Below are 26021 nucleotides of genomic sequence, written 5' to 3' on the forward strand. Positions count from 1 at the left end.
GTCCTTTCCATGAAGGGGCCTTGGTTAGTGCATCACTCTCTGTAGGCATCCCTGAGCCAGATTTGTTGGCTTTCTTGTTCTCAGTGTGAGCGCCTAACCCCTCCAGGTTCTTATATCCATGTGACTCCCAGTGCTCTGTTCAAAGTTTGGCTGTGAGTCTTATCACACGCTTTAATATTCTGCTGCGTAGAGCCTTTCAGAGGACATCTATGATAGGCTCCTATCCTGTACCCTCTCTACAATGGCTTCCAGAGTCTATTCTATCTGCCCTTCTGATAATTAAGGATCCTCTCTAGGGTCTTCCTTGTTATTTAGCTTCTTTAGTCTGTGGACTGTAGTACATTTATCCTGTTTTATATCACTAATATCCATTTATGAGTGAGTATATAGCATGTGTGACTTTATGGTTCTGGGATATCTCATACAGGATGATATTTTCTAGTTCCATCCATTTGTCTGCAAATTTCATAATTTCCTTGTTTTTAATAGCTGAGTAATATTCCATTGTGTAAATGTACCACAATTTCTGTATCCATTCTTCATTTTCAAAAATGGTGCTGGTCTAACCGGATATCTACATAAAAAAAATGTAGATAGACACAAACGTAACATGCTGCACTAAAATAAAATCCATGTGGATCACAGACCTTAACATTAAACCAGACACACAAAATTTACTAGCAGTAAAAGTGGGAAAGATCTTTGAATTTATTGGTACAGGAGACAACTTTCTGAACAGAACGGCTCAGGTTTTAAGATCAACAATTGATAAATGGTACCTCATGAAACTGAAAAGCTTCTGTAAAGTAAAGAACACCATCAACAGAACAAAACAACTACCTACAGACTGGGAAAAGATCTTCACCAACCCTACATGTGACAAGGTTGGTGAATATCCAAAAATATATAAAGAATTCAAAAAATTAAACATCAACAAACTGAATAATCCAATTAAAAATAGGGTACAGAGGTAAACAGATAATTCTTAAGAGAGGAATATTGAGTGGCAGAGAAACACTAAAAGAAATGTTCAATGTCCTTAGTAATCAGAAAAATGCAAATCAATATAACTCTGGATTCCATCTTATACTGTTAGAATGGCTAAGACTGAAAACTCAAGTAACAGCATATTGTGGTGAGAATGTGGAGAAAAGGGAACCTTCCTCCATTGCCGGTGGGAATGTAAACTTGTACAACCACTTTGGAAATCAATCTGGCACTTTCTCAGAAAATTGGGAAAGAGCAATCTCAAGGTCCAACTATATCACTCCTGGACATATACTTGAAATATGCTCCACCATACAAAAAGGACATTTGCACAACTACGTTTGTAGCAGCTCTGTTCATAATAACTAGAATCTGGAATCAACCTAGATGTCACTCAACCGAAGAATATACATCATTTTCAAACACGGTTGCTTCCTTCTTTTTGTAAAGTAACCTTACCTACATTGTTTGTGATTAAAGGTTTGTACCTCAGCCAGATCATATCATAACTCAGGGTGTTTATGCATTCCAGCTGTATCACATAGACCTAGAAGGAACTTGGTTGTGATCCCTTGTCAGAGCAGCCATGTTGCTGGATTTAAATTCCTCTGTAGCCCTACCTGTCCTTTTGAGAGAATTCTTTCACTCATTACTAGTATGTGTTGGACTTTGAACTGGTAGGCATGAGACACACAAAGATAAAATTAGATATGATCCTAGGAATACACAGTCTAATGGTAGACATAACATACAGGGAGATGACAATGAAAGAAAGAGAAAGAGAAAGTGATAGACATAAAGAGAGAAACTGTTACCATTTTCCCAAATGAAAACAAGACAGCTCCTAGTCAACCTATGTTAATTTACTTAATCTGGGATTTAAGAATTGCTTCTAGAGGTTCAGTTTCCATTGAATGCTTAACCTTAACTAAGCAGTTTGTCATTTTTAAAGAGTTTTCAGATAGGTTATAGAATATAAGTATTAAATCTACCTTATTTGATGCTCTGTGAATGAGAACTCTCACAAGTAGCAAAAGTGAACAAATGATTAAAGGAATATGAGATTAGAAATTACAAAATTACTAAGGATATTGCAAAAGTTTAGGCAAGATGTAGCTGAGATGGAACAGTGGTGAGTAACAGGGGAGGGTGTGAAGGAACATGATGCAGAGCTCCATCAGAGGTAAAAAGAGTAAAAAAGAGGTAAGTCAGATAGAGAAGACTACCAGATGTACTACTGTTAGGGCTACAAATGTGACAGCTGCAGTGTTAGGAAACAGAAAAGCTTCTGAAAAGAGAAAGGGACACTATACTCAATGTTTTTCTCTGTCCCTGTTCATCTGCAGAGTTTCAGGGACAACACAAGAGTTCAAAAAACTGACTGGAGCTTAGGTCAGAGAGTGACATTATAGGTGATTTTTTTTTTGCTGTGTTATTTGAAGTGAAAAAGGGCCAGACCAAAGGGGAGGAGGTTCTCCCCAATCCGTGGACTTGGAAAGGGGCAGGGCGAAGCTGAGGGAGGGAGGGTGAGATTGGGAGGGAGTAAAGGAGGGGGATACAGCTGGGATACAGAGTTAATAAAATGTAACTAATAATCATAATAAAAATAAAAATAAAATAAAAAGAACTAATCTAATCATCTGCTCACTCAAGAGGCAAGATATGTTCTTACAGTGAGAATGCCTGATACCTGATATCTAGAAAATGGCAACAACTGAAACCAGAAGCTAAATAGTGACTAATTAAACATTTGTTACCCTCTGAAACTGCTTCAAGTCTGATTTACTAGTCTTGTTATCTGGAATGAATCCATTTACATAGGAAGACCATGTTAGAAACTGCAAAATGAAAACAAAGTAGTTACTTTAACTTTTTTTAATTTTTTATTAACTACACTTTATTCATTTTGTATCCCCCCATAAGCCCCTCCCTCCTCCCCTCCCGATCCCACCCTCCCTCCCCTTTCTGCATGCATGCCACTCCCCAAGTCCACTGATAGGGAAGGTCCTCCTCTCCTTTCTGATCTTAGTCTATCAGTTCTCATCAAAAGTGGCTGCAATGTCCTCTACTGTGGCCTGGTAAGGCTGCTTCCCCTTCAGGGGGAGGTGATCAACGAGCAGGCCAATCAGATTATGTCAGAGGCAGTCCCTCTTCCCATTACTATGTAACCCACTTCGACACTGAACTGCCATGGGCTACATCTGTGCAGGGGTTCTAGGTTATCTCCACGAATAGTCCTTGGTTGGAGTATGAGTCTCTGGGAAGTTCCCTGTGTTCAAATTATCTTGTTCTGTTGCTCTCCTTGTGGAGTTACTTTAACTTTTTACATGGCATCAAAGGAAGGGTAATGTGACCAAAAAGTGACCTAAAGAGATGTTGCTATTTTTGGCCATAAACAATAAGAGAAAACCTGACACTGAGATTTCCAAATTTCTGGGAGTGCTCTGGCAGTAAAGAACAGATGAGGAATGACAATATTTTTAATTCAATGCTTATATTAATGGAAATGTATAACAACAGTAGCTTTATTATGTGATTAGTTGAGCATTATAACATACTATGTACAAAGCCAACAGAATGGTATATGGCACATGATAATGGCTCCATTAATAGTTCTTTTAATCACAATAAAATGCTGTCATCATTTACAAGTTAGAACGTTTCAACTTGACAGCTTCAATTTTGTAATTATTAAATTTCAATTTGAGGTTTATTTGTAAGTACAACTGAGCATGTCTATGAACTTTAAACTTGCCTTATTGTTTAATGAATCACATTTTTCTATTTAAAATGATATGTATGCATGTATATATAATTTCATGGATTTTTTTTGTTTCTAAATTATATATATACAAAGGGAGAAAAATTTAAAAAAATACAATCTTGGAGACTTAATTTACCTACACTTCTACAGGTTTGAGTTGCACTGTAGTGGTAGAGATGAATAAAGACAAAAATAAAGTTGACACCAATGAAGCCGGCTTCCGGTTAATCCTTCAAGTTTTTCATAAGCCTGAACAAATACAGGATATAGATTTAATATTTTATTTGACTTCAGTGCAGTGCATCCATCAGTTGCTTGGCCTACTCCCATGTAGAAAATCCCCCTCCTTTCTGTCATTTCAAAGTTATTATACAATATCCTTGTGATTGTAACACTTTTGAACATCTCCAATTTTGTTTTGACTGAAGTATGAAAAATGACAGTCTAACATGTTTTTAGTGTACAAAACATTGATTGTAGAATGAGCTTATATTTTCATCCTCGGATTTCCTGAGACACTGTAGACCACTGATCTCTCCGCCCTTTCCAGTAATGTAAAAGAATATTTCAGTTTGTAATATATATATATATATATATATATATATATATATATATATATATGTAGTCTAGACTCACTGTTTTCATGTGATGCCATGTTTGTGTTCATTTGTGTCCAGTAGAGTATTTCACCAATTGCAGTATTCGTGACAACCCTTGTATGTGGTAGTTACATCTATATGTTTGCATGTCTTCAACCATATCATAAAAAAAGCAAATTCAAAATGAGTATCCAGTTTTGTTTCTTATACCTACCTACGTATAACAGTACCTCCATTTAAGTGAATTTACAATTCATATAAAAAAAGTATTATCAGGTGGTCATTTGACATTCTTGTTAATGTGTAAAAGTAGCTATCTTCAAAAAATGTGAAGCACTTGATTTGTTTGGCTTCAAGTCTATTCGAATGCTCCTACCATCAAATGAGGACATGCAGAGGGGGTGACAAGTCATATGTTCCAATTATACAAACAATAATGAGAGGATAAATGTAAAATCAAATAAGACAGGTGGCAGAGTTTCTCTGTCCTTTTGCTTGACTCTTCAAGCTGATAACCAATATACAAGGTTTCAGACAAGCATTATTTGAGGGCCAGAGTAGGAAAGAAAGTTCACTGGTTTGATAAATGATAACACTAGTTTTTGCTGAGAGATTAGTGTTGTATCAAGGAAAAGTAGGTGGATTTGGCCACAGCTGAAAAGAGAAAGAATTACGTATAGGAGCTTGTTTGAATGTTAACCACAGGTACAGAAAAATATCTACAACCCACTCACACCTGTTTCTTTGAGTCTAGTGTATAAGAATTTTTTTCTTTGTGTTCCTGTTTCACAGAACACCATGCTTTATGTAATTGTCTTCAGCCATTAATTCTGTACATAATAAAAATTTGAAAAAAAAAATCACTCAAGTGAATAAAGAGATGGCTAATTAAATGACATGCATTTTGCTGAGTGTATTGGTAATATCTAGCCATATTTGTGGTTTATTACATTCTGGTAAGATAACATGATCATTAAAATAACTAGGCAAGCATTTTGAGCACAATGCTGTGTTTAAACAGTGAGTTCCCAATGAATGGATAAATGAGAGACAGCCTGTTTGTTTAGACTGTAGAAATGGGGGTAAGGAAAATATTGAAAATGATGACAAATCCAATATGTATATTCTTGCTAGGGAATTCCATAATTCTTATTCTTATTCTTATTATTATTATTAATTACAATTTATTCATTTTTTATCCCATCTGTGGTCCCCTCCTTTTTCTCCTCCCAATCCCACCCTCCCTCCTTCTTCTCCCCCATGCTGCTCTCCTAGTCCACTGATAAGGGAGGTCCTCTTCCCCTTCCCTCTGACCCTAGTCTATCACGTCTCATCAGGACTGGCTGCTTTTTCTTCTTCTGTGGCCTGGCAAGGTTGCACCCCATAGACTTAGTCTCCAAGTGGGTTCTATAGTAAGGAGTACAGGGACTGTCTACATGATTCTTTAGAATTCAGGCATGTAGCAAGCATTGCTTTCTTCATAGATTATACAATAAATAATTTATAAATCTTTGAAAAAGTATTTCACTTCACATGAGGCATATAGAAAAAATTTATTTATAGCGTGGGATCACAGAAGAAAATTAAATTACTTAGAGCAAAACTGTAGCCAACCTCATTCCTGAAAGTGCTATACCAATAATATAGATTAAGCCCAATAGGGAACTTAGGAGTTAAGAGTAAACTTTCTAAGGCATCAATTATATATATATTTTTCTTATATTTTTATTTGTCAAGAATAATTAGGAAGTACAAAAATTGATTTGTGGTAAGAGAAAGGAACTCATGGTTATTAACTGCTCATATCTGCACAGCAGTTTGGCTGAAAAAAAAAAAAAGACAGAAAGTATCATCCCGAAATTGGCCACCTCTGTCTTACGATATTATGAATAAAATGAGTAACCATACAGCACCTCATACATCCTTAAGTCACGTTGTGTTTAATTCTGAAAGCTACAGGCTTGAAGTGATCTTTAGAAAGACTGAAGCTTTTTATTGAGAGTGCATTTATAGTCTTGCTCTATCAGCAAGTTGCTCACAGCACTGATGATGGCTAGTCTGAGGACGTTTGCAGAGAAGCAACACTGGTTCATTAGAACAGCTTACTTAATTTTTTTTTAAATAAGTAACATTTAGCTGATTATATAACTAGATATCTGATTTATCCACATAGTAATTTGTTAGCTGCATGTAGACATGGTTCTATTCTTCATTTCCAGTGGAAAAAAGCATGCTACAAATTGGCCTTTTATAGCCAGCATACGCTACATTTTATGATGTATCTTTCTGTCTTCTTATTTTCGGCGTATTTACTGCCGTTCTTCTTGACACCTCACTGGGCTATGCTCAAGCTGTCAAAACACCAAATGTGAATTTACTATTTTTTCTCCCATCTCCAGTTGTTCTTTTTATTTTATTTTTCAAATTATAATATAACTACATTATTTCTCCCTTGCCTTTCCTCCATCCAAACCCTTCTTATCCCCCTCCTTGAATTCTTTCATAAAATCACCTCTTTTTTTAAATTAATTTTTGTTACATGCATATATGTAAGTAACATATATTACTACATATAGCATAGTCAGTCTGTATACTGCTACTAATATGTCTGTTTTCAGAGATGACCATTTGGAATTGGATGACTGACTTGTGTGCTCCCTGCTGGAGAGGACTGTTTCTCACACTCTGCATTCCTTCAGTTTGTGTATGGATGAGACCTCTTCCAACCACTTTAACATGTCTAGTGTTGCCTTTGTTTGGTTCATGCTTAGGCAGTCATTTTGATGAGAAATTCTGGGTATAGCTTTTGACATTGCTAGGAGACACTATGTTCTTTAAGTTAGCATCATCTTCATTTAATTATATCTATTTTCTGTTAAATTTTAACTTTTATTATTTATTAGTTCTTTGAGAATTTCAGACAAGGGACTTTGATTATTCTGACCCATTCTCCCTCCACTCCTCACAGATGGACTTTCTCTTCAGTGCCCCCACCCCCGCAACCTTGGGTCCTTTCTTCCCACCTATCAATTCCAATTTGTGCTACTCATATATTCTTGGATATGTGCTCTTCCACTGGAGGATGATATACTTACTACCAGGTTAATACTCTTAAAGGAACTGACAACCCCTTTCCAAGCAGCTAGCAACTGACAGTAGCTGTAGGAATTTGTGCCCATTGTTCTTCTCCATTGTGGGATTTGATGGTGGCTTGAACTTGCATACATGGGCTTGTTCATGATGTTGGGAATTGCTGTGTTTTCATAGAGGAGGTCTTCTTCACCTTCTATCTGACCCTACCCTCTCAGGTCTCATTTTATAAATAGTCATTATAATTAGGATACATAGGTGAAATATGCTTTCTGTTCCTTTGTATGTCATTCTACAGATTCCTGAATATGTGAGATAGCTTTTCAGGACTATCTTATTCTTACTGTCTTCATTATAATGGAAATGGTTTATATTTCCTCTCAGCAAGTGACATGGACTGGTAAAAATTAAAACTTATATTATCTGATGTTCTGTGCATAATGTTATATATATTAAAATCTAAAATTAAATCTCTTATATGCAAATAGTAAATGTAATATTTTCCTTTCCCCTCTTAATAGCTCAGCCTGGATATTGAAGACTTACTTAATACTATATGAATGGAATGATTTATTGTTATGGGTAAAGTTGTAAGAGATTTAGGAAAGAAATATATATTAAGTAAGAGAGAGATGGAGGAACTACAGGACAATATTTTTACAATACCACAAATAGATTTTTCTCCCAACACACGGTTTCTCTGTGTAGCCTTGGGTATACTGGACACATTTTGTAGACTAGGCTGCCCAAAACTCACAGAAATCTGCCTGCCTCTGCCTCCATGAGTGCTGGGATTATAGACACGTACCACCACTCCTGGCTTACACTTTTTCTTCTTAACTAAAATTTAATTTGTTTGAGAATGTAATTAATGCAAGAAAATACACAGGTAAAGAAATATAAAATATTTTGCAAAACTAATGAACTATAACATCCTATGTTCATTCTTTTGAGAGACTGACAAAAGGGGAAAAGTGTATTTTATGTTTGTATATTGTGTGTTCTCATGAGTGCATTGATTGAATGCATTTGAAAGACATTTTTATAGACAATAAAGTCTTTCTTGAAGAAAATCTAAGTTTTCATTTGCAAACTAATTAAGACATTCATTTCAGCAAGCTAAAATAAGGGTATGTAAAGATATCTCAACTCAAGTATCCATGATTAATATGAAAGAATCCATACAGTATCACAAATCAGTTGACCCTACATGTCAAGATGCTTTCAAAGTTATCTTTCAATACAATGATGAGATAATATTGCATGAACAAAACTGGATGTAGGCTGTTTTTTAAATCGTCATGATTCCATAATAAAAATTAGAAACAGATCTTTTTTTTTTTTTTTTCATGTGACCCTAGGGACACAGATGGCACTGGAATGCAGGAACCTACAGGATAGCATCCAAAGTAATAGAAAAGATATTTCTCCTATACACTTTACAATCTTAGAAAGGAAGGCTAAATGTGACAATTACATTTTCTTATATTATTCAATATATGGTCAACAGAAGGCAATTGTAAATATACTTGTCAACAGTACTAAAAAATGGTATAGGATCCCTTATCTAAGAATTCTGAAAAGTCAAAGTAATTCAGTGGTATTTATAAAGGTGTTGAAAAGACTCAAGCCTAACAAACAGGTCAGATATGACAAGCAAGTACATCACATTTTCTTCACTTACACAACAGTTGTGTTTTCCTCTTATATCACAGCAAAGCCCTTGGATATTCCTCTTTATAAATTCACTTCTTATGAACTGCTATTATATGGATTTATAAAGACAAAAATATAACAGATTGGCTAAATTGAAGCTGTACTGAGAATTAACATCTTTATTGAAAGTAATATTTCTAACATTTTGCTGACATATTGTACAGGTAAATTTACGAGGCAGATTATTCAGGGAGATGTTTTTGTTTTGTATTGTTTTGTTGTTTTGTTTTGCCTATTGATAAAAATATGCTGGCTCTTCATTCTTTTCATAGTCACCATTTTATGAGTGAACTTTTCATACTTATTTTTCATTTTTCCATTAATTTTTCCTCAGGTGTAATCTAGCTCCCGTGGTGGAGTTTGCTGCGGATGTGGGGACTAAATCAGATTTTATTACCATGAATCCATCAGTTGTGCAAAGAGCATTTGGAGGCTTTCGGAATGAGAGTGACAGAGAAAAATTTGTGCATAGACTTTCCATGCTGAATGACAGTGTCCTTTGGATTCCTGCTTTCATGGTCAAAGGAGGAGAGAAGCACGTGGAATGGGTTAACGCCTTAATCCTTAAGAATAAACTGAAAGTCCGAACTGCCTATCCATCATTGAGACTTATTCATGCTGTCAGAGGGTAAGTGGCTGGAAAGGACCAGACTGTCCTTGGCACAATAGAACAATAACTAAAAATTTTCTCAAACCACAAAGGAACATCAGTAAACACCCCCAAATAAACACATTTTCCTTATTTTAAAATGTTTTCTATACTTTCAAGTATGAAATTTGTGTACTTAGTCTTTTTGCTCAGCGACATTGGAAAAGTAAATTGTTGAATTTGACATTTATGCCTGCTCATGAACAAAGTACTAATTTTAATTTCTCTCTGTGACAAGGGGTAATAAGAATTCATGGTAAAATTGATGACGTTAGAATGACAGGCTACAACAGAAATTCTAAACATTTAGTGATTGACGCATAAATGCTAGACTTGTTTAAGGAGCAATTAAGACCTATCTTCAGCTAAGAGGCCAAGCAGTAAGAGAGGAGTCTGGCTGAGATTATGTGCCTTAACGCTTCATACCGATGTCACACTTGCCATTTTTTACAACTTAAGGTGCCATTTTTCTTTTAACAGAACATGTTCAAAATTAAAATTTTATAAGGAATAATCTATTGTTTAAACATGAGAAATTACATGAAGGCCAAGAGTAATCATGTATATAATGTGTGAAATAAATATATCAATAATAAATACTTTTGTATGCTTTGAAGGTGCCTTAAGCATTAAATACTGTAAATATAAAATGAATGCAGAGACTTGATGGTGGACACACAGGCATGTGAACCTCCAGTAACATTTAACAGAATATATTGGCAGGCATGCATAACTTCCTCCTCATGTTCACAAAGGTTCAAATGTAGGCTTTCTCTGATTAGACTTGTAAAGAGGATAACAATGGTAAATATTACTAAAAAGAGGGATAAGAGGAAGGTGGTTAAAAGAAAGACTGGAGTAACAAATGGTGTGGGATTTAGAGAGAGAGATATGGAGAAAGAGAATGAGGAGGAGGGTGAGGAGCAGAGAAAGAAGGAGAGGGAGAGGGAACAGCAGGAAGAGGAAGAGGTAAAAAGAAAATAAAATGAGAATAGACAGAGCCCAATGTGAGTACTGAAACACAGTTTGGGGAAGTAAGTTGGGATATGCCTGGGAGTGAATCACTTTTATTCTTTATCAAGTACAATGATATATCTGAATTTGGGATGGCACATCCTGCAACTGAACAAATATATTAATGAATTTACTTTTAGTGAAACAAAAATATAACATAGACATGATGAATATGGACATAAAACTAAGTTTAGAGGAACAAATAAACACAGTGATAGAATTTCTAAAAGAAAAATAAATTCAAGTCCAAAGTAAAACAGCCGTCTTTGTATAATAGAAACCATGCTCAAGAGTTTTTATTTATTTCTGAAATATTTCCCTGCAAAGGTTTGCCATTTCCTGTTTAAGCCTCTACAGTTTCTTATACTGCACTATTCTGTTCACAATTAAATTAGTTATAATTGGGTCAAATTATTCAGCAGTCATTACTGTTCATAGAGAAATCATATATATGTATATTTATGCACTTAATGTTTTTTAAACTAATATTTATTTCTAAATGTGTAGTTTTTTATTTTCAAAGTTTACCCTAAAGAGTGACATATTGTCAAAACTGATTAGAGTATGAAACTGTTAAAACTTATAATATTATTCTGAAAAAAAAGAACACTTTCTGATTTTAGATACACATTCTCCAGTGATAGATGATTAGGAATAAAAATGAAGTACTCAACTCGCTGATTAGAGAAAATATAAAGCAAATTTAAAATGTCAACTAAAATAAGGCCACTAGATTCTGGTTAATATTTTCAACCCAATATCAAAAGCAGACTATGGAAGAGGAATCATAGTTGAGGTTACTAGCCAGTTACGTACACATGTACTTAAAATATTAATGAAAGTATTTATGGATATTTTAATGTATTATTTTGTTTTTTAATTAATTTTTTATATTTTTAATATTAGGTACAGTTTATTAACTTTGTCTCCCATCTGTAGCCTGCTCACTCATTCCCTCCCAATCCTACCCTCCCTCATCTCCTCCCTGCCCCTTTCCAAGTCCACAGATAGGGGAGGTCTCCTCCCCTTCCTTCTGACTCTAGCTTATCTGGTATCTTCAAGACTGCCTGCAAAGTCCTAGTGTATCAGGAAGTCAAAGAGCCAGCCATTGAGTTCATGTCAGAAATAGTCTCTGTTCCTCTTACTTGGGAACCCACTTGGATACTGAGCTACCATGGACTACATCTGAGCAGGGTTCTAGGTTATGTCCTTGGTTGGAGATACAGTCTCAATAAAGACCCCTGTGTCTAGATATATTTGGTCCTTGTGGAGCTTCTGTCTTCTCCAGGTCATACTAACTCCCCCTTCTTTCGGTACTTTTAAACAATGGAATACTACTCAGCAATTAAAAACAAGGAAATCATGAAATTTGCAGGCAAATGATGGTATCTAGAAAAGATCATCCTGAGAGAGGTTTCCCAGAAGCAGAAAGACACACATGATATAAACTCACTTATAAGTGGGTACTAGACCTATAAGACAGACTAAACATACTGAAATCTGTACACCTAAAGAAGATAAACAAGAAAGAGGACTCAGCGTAAGATGATTATTACTCACTTAGAAAGACAAAGGGGATGGACATTGGAAGTAGGAGAAAACAAGTTACAGGACAGGAGCCTACCAGAGAGGGCCTCTGAAAGACTCTACCTAGCAGTGTATCAAAGCAGATGCTGAGACTCATATTTTGTTTGTTTTGTGTGTGTTTGAAACCATCTGATACCTCTCAGGCTGGCCTCAAACTCCTGGGTCAGCCAAGTGAATCTCCTGCCTCTCCTTTCTAGAAACTAAGAAAATAGACACAAGTATTTCACTTTGTACAAATGTTTAAACAGAAAAAATGTCAAATATTTTTATTTTGGTTACTAATATTTTATGTTTCATCCGCTTTACTTTTCTCCCATAATTATGCTTTCAATTATTTAAAATTATTAAAATAATAATTTAAATAATTAGTAACAGCTATGATCAAAAAAGCTTTAAGATAAATCTTACAGAGTCTTTCAACAGCTCTCTGTGGTAAGCTCCTGTCCTGTTGCCTGTTTTCTCACCCTTAGACTCTACTCAGCAAGATATCAAAGCATATGCTGAGACTCATAGCCAAACTTTGGGCAGAATGCAGGGAATCTTATGAAAGAAGAAGGAGAAAGAAAGACCTGGAGAGAACAGGAGCTCCACAAGGAGACAAGCAGAACCAAAAACTCTGGGCATAGGGGTCTTTTCTGAGACTGATACTCCAACCAAGGACCATGCATGGAGATAACCCAGAATCTCTGCACAGATATAGCCCAAGGCAGCTCAGTCTCCAAGTGGGTGTCTTCATAATGGGAACAGGGACTGTCTCTGACATAAACTCAGTGGGTGTCTCTTTGATAACTTCTCCCTGTTGGGGGAGCAGCCTTACCAGGCCACAGAGGAAAACAATGCAGACAGTCCTGATGAGGCCTGATAGGCTAGGGCCAGAGGGGAGGGGAGGAGGACCTTCCCTATCAGTGAACTTGTGAAGGAGCATGGGAGGAGATGAGAGAGGGAGGGTGGGGTTGGGAGGGTATGAGGAAGGAGGCTACAGCTGGGATGCAAAGTGAATAAACTGTAATTTATAAATCACAAATAAATTTTAAAAATAAAAAGTTATTAGCAAAAAAAAACATAAATCTTATAGCCACAATGTATGACATGTTAAATTTTTATTCCTGTGTTTTATGTAGTTTTGATCTGGGTGATTCTTAACTTTGATAGAAGGAATGTCACCAAATTTTTATTCATATGATTGCCAACTTTCCTATAAGGTAAAGGGATTGACTCCTGAAATTTGGAGTACATAAAAAGTAGTTTCATGGTATCCAATCACCTTTCAAATAAGATGGAAACTTATACAAATGGTATGTCAAAAAACAAATTCAATTATGGAACAATAAAATTATTATTACTGGTAGTGTACCATTTCAACATTTTTTAATGTAGCTAGAGCTCTGAAAAAGAGTAATAAAACACAATCACTGATAAACTAAGATTTTAAAAAGCATGGATAAAACAAGAAGATTTACTTGGAATTAGGAAGCTCAAAGTCCAAAAGATCTGTTAAGTCTTAATTCTTTCAAAGCAGTAAACTCTACTGGCTTATTCATTTGAAAACCCGTGGTTAAACGGTTTAACAAAATAGTTTCAGGTCCTCTCTTGATTTCTGGAGTTGACTGACTGATGAAAGGTTAAGGGACTAGAACACACAATTTAGACAGAGCATAACTATGATGTTGATATGGAAAGGCTTTTCAGAGTGCTGCAATTAATGATAGAATGTTTGTGATAAATGGAAATAAAGATTCCTGGCTATAAGGAATTAATTGGTATGTTTATCCTATATTATATGTCTAATATCCACTTAAAAGTGAGTATATACCATGTGTGTTTTTCATCTTCTAGGATACCTCACTCACGATGATCTTTTCTAGTTCCATCCATTTCCCTGCAAATTTCATGATTTCCTTGTTTTTAATAGCTGAGAAATATTCCATTGTATAAATATGGTTATTAATCATATAATATAGGATAACCATAGTAAAATCTGTACTCCTAAGGAAGATAAACAACAAGGAAGACCCTAGGGAAGATGCTCAAACCTCATTCACAAGGGCAAGCATGATAGACATAGGAAGTAGGAAAAGACAGGAAGCCTTCTACAGATGGCTTCTGAAAGACTCTATTGATGGAGGTATAGAAGCAGAAGCTTAGCCTCATAGATAAATTTTGGTCAGAATGGATGGGATTTTATGAAAGAAGAGGAAAATAGGAAGATCTGGAGGGTACAAGAGCTTCCAAAGGAGACAAACAGAGCCAAAAGAGAGAGAGAGAGAGAGAGAAAGAAAAGAAAAAGAAAAAAGAAAAGAAAAGAAAAAAAACTGGGCCCTTAGGGGCTGCAGAGACTGATAACCCAACCCAGGAACATGCATGGAGAGGACCTAAAACCCCTGCTCATATGTAGTTTATAGACTCGGTCTCCAAGTGGATATCCTAGTAAGGGGAACAGAGGCTGTCTTGGGCAGGAACTCAGTGGCTGGCTCTTTGATCACCTTCCCCTGAGGCGGGGTGCATCCTTACCAGGCCAGAGAGAAAGACAATGAAGCCAGTCCTGATGAGACCTGGTAGGATAGGGTCAGATAGAAGGGGAGGAGATCCTCCCCTATCAGTGGACTACAGCAGGGACATAGGAAGAGAAGAAGGAGGGAGGGTGGGATTATGATAAGAGGAGGGAGGGGGCCACAGCCAGGACACAAAGTGAATAAATTGTAATAAATAAAAATAATTAAAAAATTAAAAAGTTTCAGTTTAGTAGTTGGTTCAGTGATAGAGTACTTGCCTCCTATGTGCAAGACCCTGGCTTAACTTTAACATAAGACATAGCCGTACTTTGTCCTGTTTTTGAAATAGGTTAGCTGTAGTTTGGTTTGATTATATTTTCTTTTTATAGGTGTACCTTTGAGACAACTCATGATCAGTCAGCTGACTGGAGCTCATAATGTGGCTAGTGACATGTCAGCACCTCACGCCATTGAAACTCATGGCTATAGTTATTGGCAATGTCAGCTCTTATGCAGATTTTTTTTTATATAAAATTATTTTCTAACCCTCAAATGACCATTTCCTTGTGTCTACCTTGGGAGCCTTTTAGTTTTGATTATGAAATTACTGCCTAATCTTCATACATTGAGAGATACAAGAAACCATGTTCTTTATACAGAGAAATGTAAGTAACTTATAAAACAGCCTTACTGAAGAGTAATTAAGTTGTTGTAGTGAAAGGAATATACTTGCAAAGGATGTATTGGTGTTGTTTTAGAGGTAAGAATTTGAAAGTACAAGAAGGTACTTCAGACTCCCATTTCCCATAACAACTCAGACACTGTCCACCTTCACACAATTGTGTCAAAGGCATCAGAGTGGGACTCAGTTACAAAAGCAGGCAGATGATAAACCACTATCCTTTTCTGATAAAATGAACAAACATTTGCCTCAGTTTGTTTGCACAGGAGGTTTCAACACAGCAATAACACTAATTACATTTTATTTATAAGAATTTTATTTTTGATGAGAATATCAGTCAAATGTCAGTGCTCAAAGCCAGAATTCTGACCTGCTTCTGCTTCTGTCCTCCAAATAGTCACAAAATAACCGTGTGAGTAAAATGGAATATGCAGTATGGTACCTCTCTTGCTAGTCAGTTCTTACAGCTTTTGTTTCAGACGGTGTAGATTTTCCTCTTCAATGCCAGATTGCTTTCATCATGAAAGCAGATTGTGTTGCTTGAAGCACACACCTGTAGAGAAATATTGTTCTTTGTCATCACTGTAGGGATGACACCACAGCACAGGGATTCGTTCAGTCTTCAGCAAACTATAAAATGTAAAGTGATAGTGTCACAGATAATTAAGTCTTTGTTGGAACATCCCATGTACAGAGTCTCTTTAATTAATTATGTAGATAACAGTTCCTTTGTCTGTATAACTACTTTATTCTTTCTTTCTTTCTTTCTTTCTTTCTTTCTTTCTTTCTTTCTTTCTTTCTTTCTTTCTTTCTTTTTGAGACTGTAGTTTAATCATGCTTGTCCCTTCTCTTCCTTTCCTTCACAGCCTCCCATATACCCTTCTCTGCACTCCTTCAAATACATGCCCTTTTTTTCATTAATGTTACTGAATTCAGATATGTATCTGTATATACACACAAACTCATAAATAAACCTATTAAACCCATAGAAGGTTACCTATATGTTGACAAGGCCATGCATTTATAAATGGACAATCAATTGGTGTGCTCTTCCCTGGGGAGGGACACCTATCCTGTTGCTAACTTTACTCAGGTGCCTATAGTTCTTTCTTTAGGGTTGAGGTCTTATGCTATACTCCCAATTCAGTTTGCCATGTTTGCTGATATCTTCTTGTTTAGTACACATTTGGCCAGTAAATTTAGGTGACACTTGATGAACTATTTAAACATTAATACCAAGCACTGAGCTTACACTCAAATCATCTTATTAGAGATTCAATATATGTTTGCTTAAACTACCAATGTGAATAAGATAAACATTTAAATTATTACATGGTACCTGGTTATGGTTCAGCATTCAAAACTAGAAGGTCACTGCTACAGTATCAACATTTTAGAATTTTGGTCTAATAGAAAATAACGTATTTTTCTTTTCTCAAGTTTATTTTACTTCAAGTAAGGTGATTTACTGCATGAAATTTCTGATTTTACACTTTAGTCCATTAATGATCTTATTAATCTCAATATAATTCCGTAAGTCTACTGAAATCTCACGGTCACATATAAAATATTTTCATACAACACACTGCTTTTGCATCAGAAAAAAAATGTTTCTCTGCAGTGTTTGAAACCATTATACAGAAATCATAAATTTCTGAGAAAAACTCTTACTTTGTTAAGAGTAAGCACTGTTTTATAAATTTGGGAATTTACTTGTATATGCCAGAGCTAACCAGCTAATCATTCAATAGCTATTAAGCAGTGTCCCCACTAGCAACATTAAACACTGCTAACATTGTTTAATGTGCTGAGATTACTAATATTTTGAAAAAATACACCTAAACCAAAGTTGTTGCTTTGACACTTATTTTACAGGAAATAATTAAGACAGAATATGTTTCTGGAAATATTTTTATAATTTACAAAATGATAAAAAGATATATTCTTATATTAAATGAAGATTTGCTGCAGGTGGAAAATATTTAAAACTTCATGATTCCCAAACATTCATATATTATGAAAAGGATGTACCCCCTGCTGTAACAGAGGTCATTATTTCACTGGGAAGATAAATATGGTTTCTTTGAACAGGAGCTGTAACTGAACTGACGTTGCAAGGAGGACAACAACTTTCTGTGCTTTTGGAAGTGACAGAATTCCCAGATGGACAGAGCAAATACTTAATGCAAGGGGTGGGGAGGTAGTTTCAGAGCGCGAGCCTAAGGGCCTTTGGCAAGGACTTTGGGTCACATCCTCTGGGACATGTGAGATTTCATGGTCAGGGCATCACAGAGGAGTTTCCACGCTAGATTCAGGGTCACAGAGCAGTACAGACCAATATTTTAAGTAATTCTACTTCTGATGCTGTGGCATAACAGTGTACTGAATACTAGCCATTTTACTAAAATTCCCCATTTACTAGAATGTCAAGATTCAAGGTATTTAATTCTACATGCTAAAGTTTATGCTTCGAAGAGCAATAAGACAAAAAACAATTCACACAGCTACTAAAATGAGAAATATCTTTTGAAATATTTCTAGCAGAAAGAAGAATCCTCTTCTTTCTCAACTGTGATATATGGGTAGGTTTGGAATTTCCCATTTCTGGTTTTCTCATTTAACTTTGTGTGCACAGGAAGTATGACCTTGGATTTCTCACTATGACAGAGTATGACAATGAGGAGACACACTGTTATTGCCAAAGGAAGGGTGCTTTAGTGAATAGAACTTGCAGAAGCCATTGCAAAGAGGAAAAACAGACAAGCTATTTTCCTTTATTGTGTTCTCTGGGATCTTTACAATGAGAACATTTATGAAGATTAGGGTTTTACACCCTGAAGTAATACAGGGATCAAAATGTTCTCAAAGCTTCCTACATAGCTGAATAGAAAAAAAGCATCTCTTTAGATAAAAATGTGTTACAAGTTGTTGCCACCCAGAGCTGGAGAGCTGGGAGTGTATGCAGCTGGCATCAAGCATCCTCAGCAGCAGTTTGCATTAGGACACCGTTTACATCCCCAGGCATTGTTGATGTGACTCATCTTGACATGAACAGCTTGGGGAAATTTTGCTACCTTCTGAATGATCTCAACCTTTTACGATGGGACTTCCTAAGCTGCCTATTGACGATGTTAGGGAATTGTTCCTTAGTTTGTTATTTGTTATAACCATACGCTGGAATCTAGTTTTGTAATTTTTTGAATTTCCCCATCATTTACCCTAAGAAAATTCAAGAATTGATCACATGTATGGATGTGTATGGATATATTGTCAGAAAAACCCTACGTTCTACTTCATACTTACCTTGTGAGAGTATTGTAGTAGCTACTGTTCTCCACTAAGCAACTATAAAATATTTTAAAATGTTAAATCAGATGAGAAAAATGTATAAATGTTTGAAATATCTGAGTACATTCAAAGACAGTATTTATTTAAATTATTACATGAGTTGCTATTGTCATTGCTAAGAGTAAATACAAAATGATAACAATATAAAATTTTAGGATTGGGGTTAGGTAGTTTAAAATCACAGATATGTTGAAAATATTTAAAAATATAGTTGCTTTGTAAACACATATTTTGCATAGCTAATAAATATGAAAAAAATTAATAAACTCTGAGATAATTTAATTAAGTCTTTTGTTGTATATCAGGTACTTTTGAAGCCTGATTTACCAGCAACTAACTCTCATTCAGGGTCACAGCCAAACTTGCTGATTTAAGTATTAGAGCTATATCTACCAATCTCTTTATAGAAAAATAAAGCTTCATATTAGTCTTTTCTATTCTATCATTTCTCTTTAATCTTTATGTATAATGCCATTGATTCAAATACCTTTGTATCAAGCCAAATAATATTTATAAAAATTAATGCATATCTACTTGTATGAGTTATACCAGATCTTTATCTGTTTCTGGAATGTGTTTGTTTCTTAAACAATGATAAAAAGAAGGTTACTTTTTTGGGGGGTTTGAGATAGGGTTTCTCTGTGTAGCTTTGGCTGTCTGGCCTCAAACCCACAGAGATCTGCCTTAAGGCATCAGATGCCTTTCATGCAGAAAGGCAAAGGGGATGGATTAAAGGTGTGGGTACCACTTCCTCATCTAACAAGCTATTTTTCACAGATAAGAAAAAAATAACTAGGTCCCACAATTTGCCTGCAAATTTCATGATTTCCTTGTTTTTTTTTTTTTTTTTTTTTTTTTGTTGAGTAGTATTCCTTTGTGTAAATGTACCACAATTTTTGTATCCGTTCCTCAGTTGAGCGATATCTGGATTCTTTCCAGATTCTGGCTATTACAAATAAGCTGCTATGAACATGGTTGAGCAAATAAACTTGTTGTATACTTGAGCATGTTTTGGATATATGCCTAGAAGGGCTATAGCTGGATCTTGAGGAAGCACTATTCCTAATTGTCTGAGGAATCTCCAGATTGACTTCATAAGTGGTTGTACCAGTTTACATTCCCACAAGCAGTAGAAGAGGGTTTCACTTTCTCTACATCCTCTGCAGCATGTGTTGTCATTTGAGTTTTTGATCTTAGCCAAAAGTGGGTGTGAGGGAAAATCACAGTGTTGCTTTGATTTACATTTCCCTAATGGCTAGGGATGTTGAGCATATCTTTAAATGGTTCTCTGCCATTTGATATTCCTCTATTGAGAATTCCCTCTTTCTCTCTCTACCCCATTTTTTAATAGAGATACTTGATTTTTTTTGCTGTTTAATATCTTGAGTTTTTTATATATTCTGGATATTAGCCCTCTGTCAGATATAGGGTTGGTGAAGATACTTTCCCAGTCTGTAGGCAGTCATTTTGTTCTGATGACAGTATCCTTTGCTTTACAGAAGGTTTTTAGTTTCATGAGGTCCCATTTATTGATTGTTGATCTTAGAGCTACAAATGATCATTCTGAGAGAGTTAACCCAGAAACAGAAAGACACACACGGTATATACCCACGTATATGTGGATATTAGACATGTAATATAGGATAAACATACTAAACTCTGTGCACCTAAAGAAGCTAAGCAAGAAGAAGGACCCTGGGTAAGATGATCAATACTCATGCAGAAAGTCAAAGGGGATGAACACAAGAAGAGGGAGAACAGGACAAGAGCCTACCATAGAAGGCCTATGAAAGACTTTACCCAGTAAGGTATCAAAGGAAATGCTGAGACTCAGCCAAACTTTGGGCAGATTGCAGGGAATCCTGTGAAAGAATGGGGAGATAGGAAGACCTGGAGGGGACAGAAGCTCCACAAAGAGAGCAAGAGATCAAAAAATTCTGGGCCCAGGTGTCTTTTCTGAGACTGATATTCCAACCAAGGACCAGACATGGAAATAACCTAGAACCCCTGTATAGATGCAGCCCATGGCAGCTCAGTCTCCAAGTTGGTTCCCTAGTGATGGGAAGAGGAACTATCTCTGACATTGAACTCAGTGGCTGACTATTTGATGACCTCCCCTTACCAGGCCACAGAGGAAAACAATGCAGCCAGTACTGATGAGGTCTGACAGGCTAAGATCTGATGGAACAAGAGGAGGATCTCCCCTAACAGTGGATTTGGGGAGAGGCATGAGAGGAGATGAGGGAGGGAGGGTAGGATTGGGAGGGGATGGGGGAAGGGGGCTACAGCAGGGATACAAAGTGAATAAACTGTAATTTATAAAAATATAAATAAAAATTTAAAAAGTGAAAAAAAGAAGAAATAACTAAAAGGACTGTCTTCTTCACTAAGGATTTATAACTCAAAATGCAAGCCCAAGTTTTCAAATAATTCTAAAATAGAATTTGAATAGTTATTTATTTCAACTGTAAAAGAAATAGCACAGTTTTGATGACTGTATTCAGAAGCATTTCGTTAAATCCTCATTTATTTATCTGCTCAGACTTTAAGCAGATGTTTGCAGAGCAAAATCAAGCTCTCTTTTGGAGTGCTGGTGGATGGCGTACTCTGTTATTCACAAAGCTCAACCCACCACCATTTGAAACATATTTTTCTTTTTATTCTTATTATTTATTATAATTTATTCACTTTTTATTCCAGCTATAGTTCCCCTCATCTCCTTCCAATCCCATCCAACCTTCCTCTTCTCCTTCTGTGTCCATCCCCTAATCCACTAATAGGGGAGGTCCTCCTCTTCTATCAGACCAGAGCCTATCAGGTCTCAAAAGGGCTGGCTTCATCATCTTCCTCTGTGGCCTGGCAAGGCTCTGACCCTCAGGGAGAGATGATCTGTACGCTGATGGGTAGAGTCTTTCAGAGGCCCCTTGTGGAAGGCTGTTGTTCTGTTCTCTTTCTTCTCGTACTTCCAATGTCTATCCTGTTTGCCTTTCTGAATGATACTTCAGCCTTTTCACTAGGGTCCTCCTTGTTGTTTTCCTCTTTAGGACTATAGATTTTATTATGTTTATCTTCTTTTATATGGCTAATATCCACTTATAAGTGAGAATATTCCATATATGTCTTACTGCTTGTGGGTTACCTCAAAAAGGATGATGTTTTCTAGTTCCCACCATTTGCCTACAAATTTCCCGAGTAGTATTCCATTGTGTAAATATGTACCACAATTTATTCATTCCTCAGTTGAGAAACATCTAGATTGTTTCCATATTCTGGCTGTTATGAACAAAGCTGCTATGGACATAGCTGAAAAAATTTCCTTGTTGTATAGCTGAGCATCATTTGGGTATATGCCTAGGAGTGGTATAGCTGAATCTTGAGGTAGTACTATTTCTAATTTTCTGAGAAAGTGCCAGATTCATTTCCAAAGTGGTTATACAAGGTTACATTCCCACCAGCAATGGAGGAGGGTTTACTTTTCTCTACATTCTCTCCAGCATGTGTTGACACTTGAGTTTTTTACCTTAGCCATCCTCATAGGTGTGAAGCAGAGTCAGAGTTGTTTTGATTTCCGTTTCTTTAAGTGGTTCTCTGCCATTCATTATTCCTCTGTTGAGATATCTTTGCTTAGCTCTGTATCCCACTCTGTAATTGGATTACATGGTTTGTTGGTTTTTAACTTTTTGAGTTCTTTATATGTTCTGGATATTAGCCCTCTTTCAGATGAAAAGTTGGTAAAAATCTTTTCCTACGCTGTAGGCTGTAGTTTTGTTCTGTTGACAGTGTCCTTTGCTTCACAGAGGCTTATCAGTTTCTTGAAGTCCCATTTATTGATTGTTGACCCTGTGCTGTTGGTGTTCTGTTCAAGAAGTTGTCTCCTGTGCTATTGAGTTAAAGACTCTTCTGCACTTTTTCTTGTAACAAATGTATTGTGTCTGGTTTTATGTTGAGGTCTTCGATCCACTTGTACTTTAGTGCAAGGTGATAAATATGGATCTATTTACATTTTTCTACAAGTAGACATCCAAGTAGACCAGCAACATTTGTTGAAGATGCTGTTTCCATTGTATGGTTTTGGCCTCATTGTCAAAAATGAAGTATCTGTAGGTTTGTGGGTTTATTTCTGGGTCTTTGATTCAACTCCATTGATCCGCCACCTGTTTCTATGCCAGTACTATGCTGGTTTTGTTACTTTTTTTTTTTTTTTTGTAAATGAAATTAAAAGCAAAGTTTTACAGTGTGAAAAGTTGGCCAGAATCCAAATAAATTCTATATAATGAATAAATAGTAATTCTTAGATTTTTAAGTTAACAATGATTATGAGATTAAATAAAACTTTCTGATTTTAGGGTATGCCTTTGTATAATTCAAAATATTTTCTTTCTTTGAATTTTTTAATTTATTACAATTTATTCCCTTTATATCCCAGCTATTGTCCCCTCCCTCATCCCTTACCCTGTTTCCCCTCCCACCCTCTTCTCCTGCCTTGCCCTTTCCCTAGTCTGCTGCTAGGGGAGATACTCCTCCCCTTCTATCTGACCCTATCTTACCAGGTCTCATCAGGACTGGCTGCATTGTCTTCCTCTCTGGCCTTGTAAGGTTGCCCTTAACTCAGGGGAAGGTGATCAAAAAGCCAGCCACTGAGTTCATGTCAGAGACATTTCCTGTTCCCCTTATTAGGGTACCCACTTGAACACTGAGCTACCATGGGCTACATCTGTGCAGGGGTTCTATGTTATCTCCATGAATAGTCTTTGGTTGGAGTATCAGTCTCTGAATAGATCCCTGGGCCCAGATTTTTTGGTTCTGTTTCCCCTGCTTGTGGAGCTCCAGCCCCCTCCAGGTCTTTCTATCTCCTGCTTCTTTCATAAAATTCCCTGAATTCTGCCCAAAGTTTGGCTCTGAGTCTCAGCATCTGCTCTAATACCTGGCCTGATAGAGTCTTTTAGAGGCCCTCTGTGGTAGGCTCCTGTCTTGGTCCTGGTTTTCACCCCCTTCTGATGTCAATCCAGTTTGCCTTTCAAAATGCAAATTGAGCATCTTACCTTGGGTCCTCCTTCTTGTTTTGCTTCTTTAGCTTCACAGATTATAGCATGATTATCCTGTATTATATGTCTAATATCCACTTATAAGTGAGTATATACCATGTCTGTCTTTCTGCTTCTGCAATACCTTACTCAGGATAATCTTTTCTAGATCCTACCATTTGACTGCTGATTTCATGATTTTCTTGTTTTTAATTGCTGAGTAGTATTCCATTGTGAAATGCACCACAATTTCTGTATCCATTCCTCAGTTGAGAGATTCTGGGTTGTTTCCAGATTCAGGCTATTACGTATAAAGCTGCTATGAACTTGGTTGAGCAAAAGTCCTTCTTGTGTAGTTGATTATATTTTGGATATATACCTAGAAGTGACATGGCTTGAGGAAGCACTACTTCTAACTGTCTGAGAAAGCACCATATTGATTTCCAAAGTAGTTGTATAAGGTTACATTATCAGCAATGGAGGAGGATTTTCCTTTCTCCACAACCTCTCCAGCATGTGTTGTTACTTGAGATTTTGAGCCTAACCATTCTGTTGGGTGTAAGGTGAAATCTCAAGTTCTTTTTGAATTGCATTTCCCTGATGACTAAGGATGCTGAGCTTATTCACTTTGTATCCCAGCTGTAACCTTCTCCCCCATCCACTCACAATCCCATCCTCCCTCAGTCTTCTCCTCCTATGCCCCTCCCCAAGTCCACTGGTAGGGGAGGTCCTCCTTTTCTTCCCTCTGACACTAGCTTATCAGGTCTCATCAGGACTGATGGCATTGTTTTCCTCTGTGGCCTGATAAGAATGTCTTTTCAACATAATGTTGGATGCGTTTGGTCTCCCAGTAATCCAGCTATATAAAAAAACTGGTGTTTGGACTTGAATTATCAAATTAATTTGTAGGTATTATTCTTGATCAAGAAAGACTTTAAAAATATGTAGTGTTGTTCTTCAAAAATCTTCTTGATTAATTCCACAAGAACCTTCTGATCTTTGTGTTCCCTTTTCTATGGACAGAAGAAGTATAACAACATATTAATCCTTTGCAATTTAATTCCAATCAGCTGATATATTTATCAACACATATCTTAAAATGCATTAATTGACAACAATAGAAAATTCTGTGGTTTTTAAATAGAAATGTCAGCTTTTAGTTACTTTAATAAAATCAACATATCTTCATGACCAGTGAAGCAGATTTAAATGACAAAGTTTAACACATTTTATGTGTTCCATTATGATACCAGATGAGTCATTAATTCAGGTCTATCTATTCCCAGTTCTTTAACCATACATTCGATCATCCTGTTTCTTAGGGCTGTAATGAGTTATAAGTTCACAGTAATTGTGATTGACACATTATTAGAAGGAAAGACATTGTTGTGTGTACTGTGATTAGGTTTTTTTTTTTTTTTTATGACTTCAAGTTGTCCTTGGAATGAAGAGGGGCTAATTAAGAATACAAATGCAGGATCTTTGTCTTTTGTGCAGCTACTTTGAGACAAATGTAGAAAACGTTGTTAAATGGGTTACAGAACGTTAGGCAGCATCTACATCATCAATGGAATTTTCTTTCAGGAAATATGTAACAGTGACTGCTTAATAATGAGCTCTCGTGGGGGGGGATCCAGATTTATAATATTAGCTCACCTTCATATTTCAAATGCTAATTTTGCATTAAAGACAAGATATCAAACAATTTGCAAATTTCTGTAAAATTTAACAACTGCTTTGTGAATGAATGAGGGTAAGTACCAGGACCAGAATATATGTCCCTGTCAAGGTCAGTCTTGATCGGTGTTGGCAAATATTAAAAATATTTGTTTCCTTTATTAGCATATTTTATTTTTATTATGTCTGTCATCAAAGTTTATATTGGCTAGCACAAAAGCACTGGCTAACTGTTGTCTTAGAATGAAAATCACTGTTATTTAACGTTTGTCTATTGGTTTATTATGCTAATCAAATATAAGCATGCATAATGAAAATTTTATATATTAGTCCTTAAAGAGAAATCTTAAAGTGTTATTGACTAAAGAAAAATTACTTAAATTGTTTCATCT

General features: G+C 36.1%; 1 protein-coding gene across 1 annotated transcript in view; it reads left to right on the forward strand.

The window, feature by feature from the left end:
- Positions 1-26021, forward strand: part of St8sia4 (ST8 alpha-N-acetyl-neuraminide alpha-2,8-sialyltransferase 4) — a 95954-nt gene that overhangs the window by 37514 nt on the left and 32419 nt on the right. The window contains exon 4 of the mRNA XM_055628399.1: positions 9491-9784. Within this exon, the coding sequence (XP_055484374.1) occupies positions 9491-9784 (294 nt within the window). The remainder of the gene's footprint in view (positions 1-9490; positions 9785-26021) is intronic.

The sequence above is a fragment of the Psammomys obesus genome, unplaced genomic scaffold, assembly GCF_907164565.1.
Source record: "Psammomys obesus unplaced genomic scaffold, mPsaObe1.curated_primary_1811, whole genome shotgun sequence".
Taxonomy (NCBI): domain Eukaryota; kingdom Metazoa; phylum Chordata; class Mammalia; order Rodentia; family Muridae; genus Psammomys; species Psammomys obesus.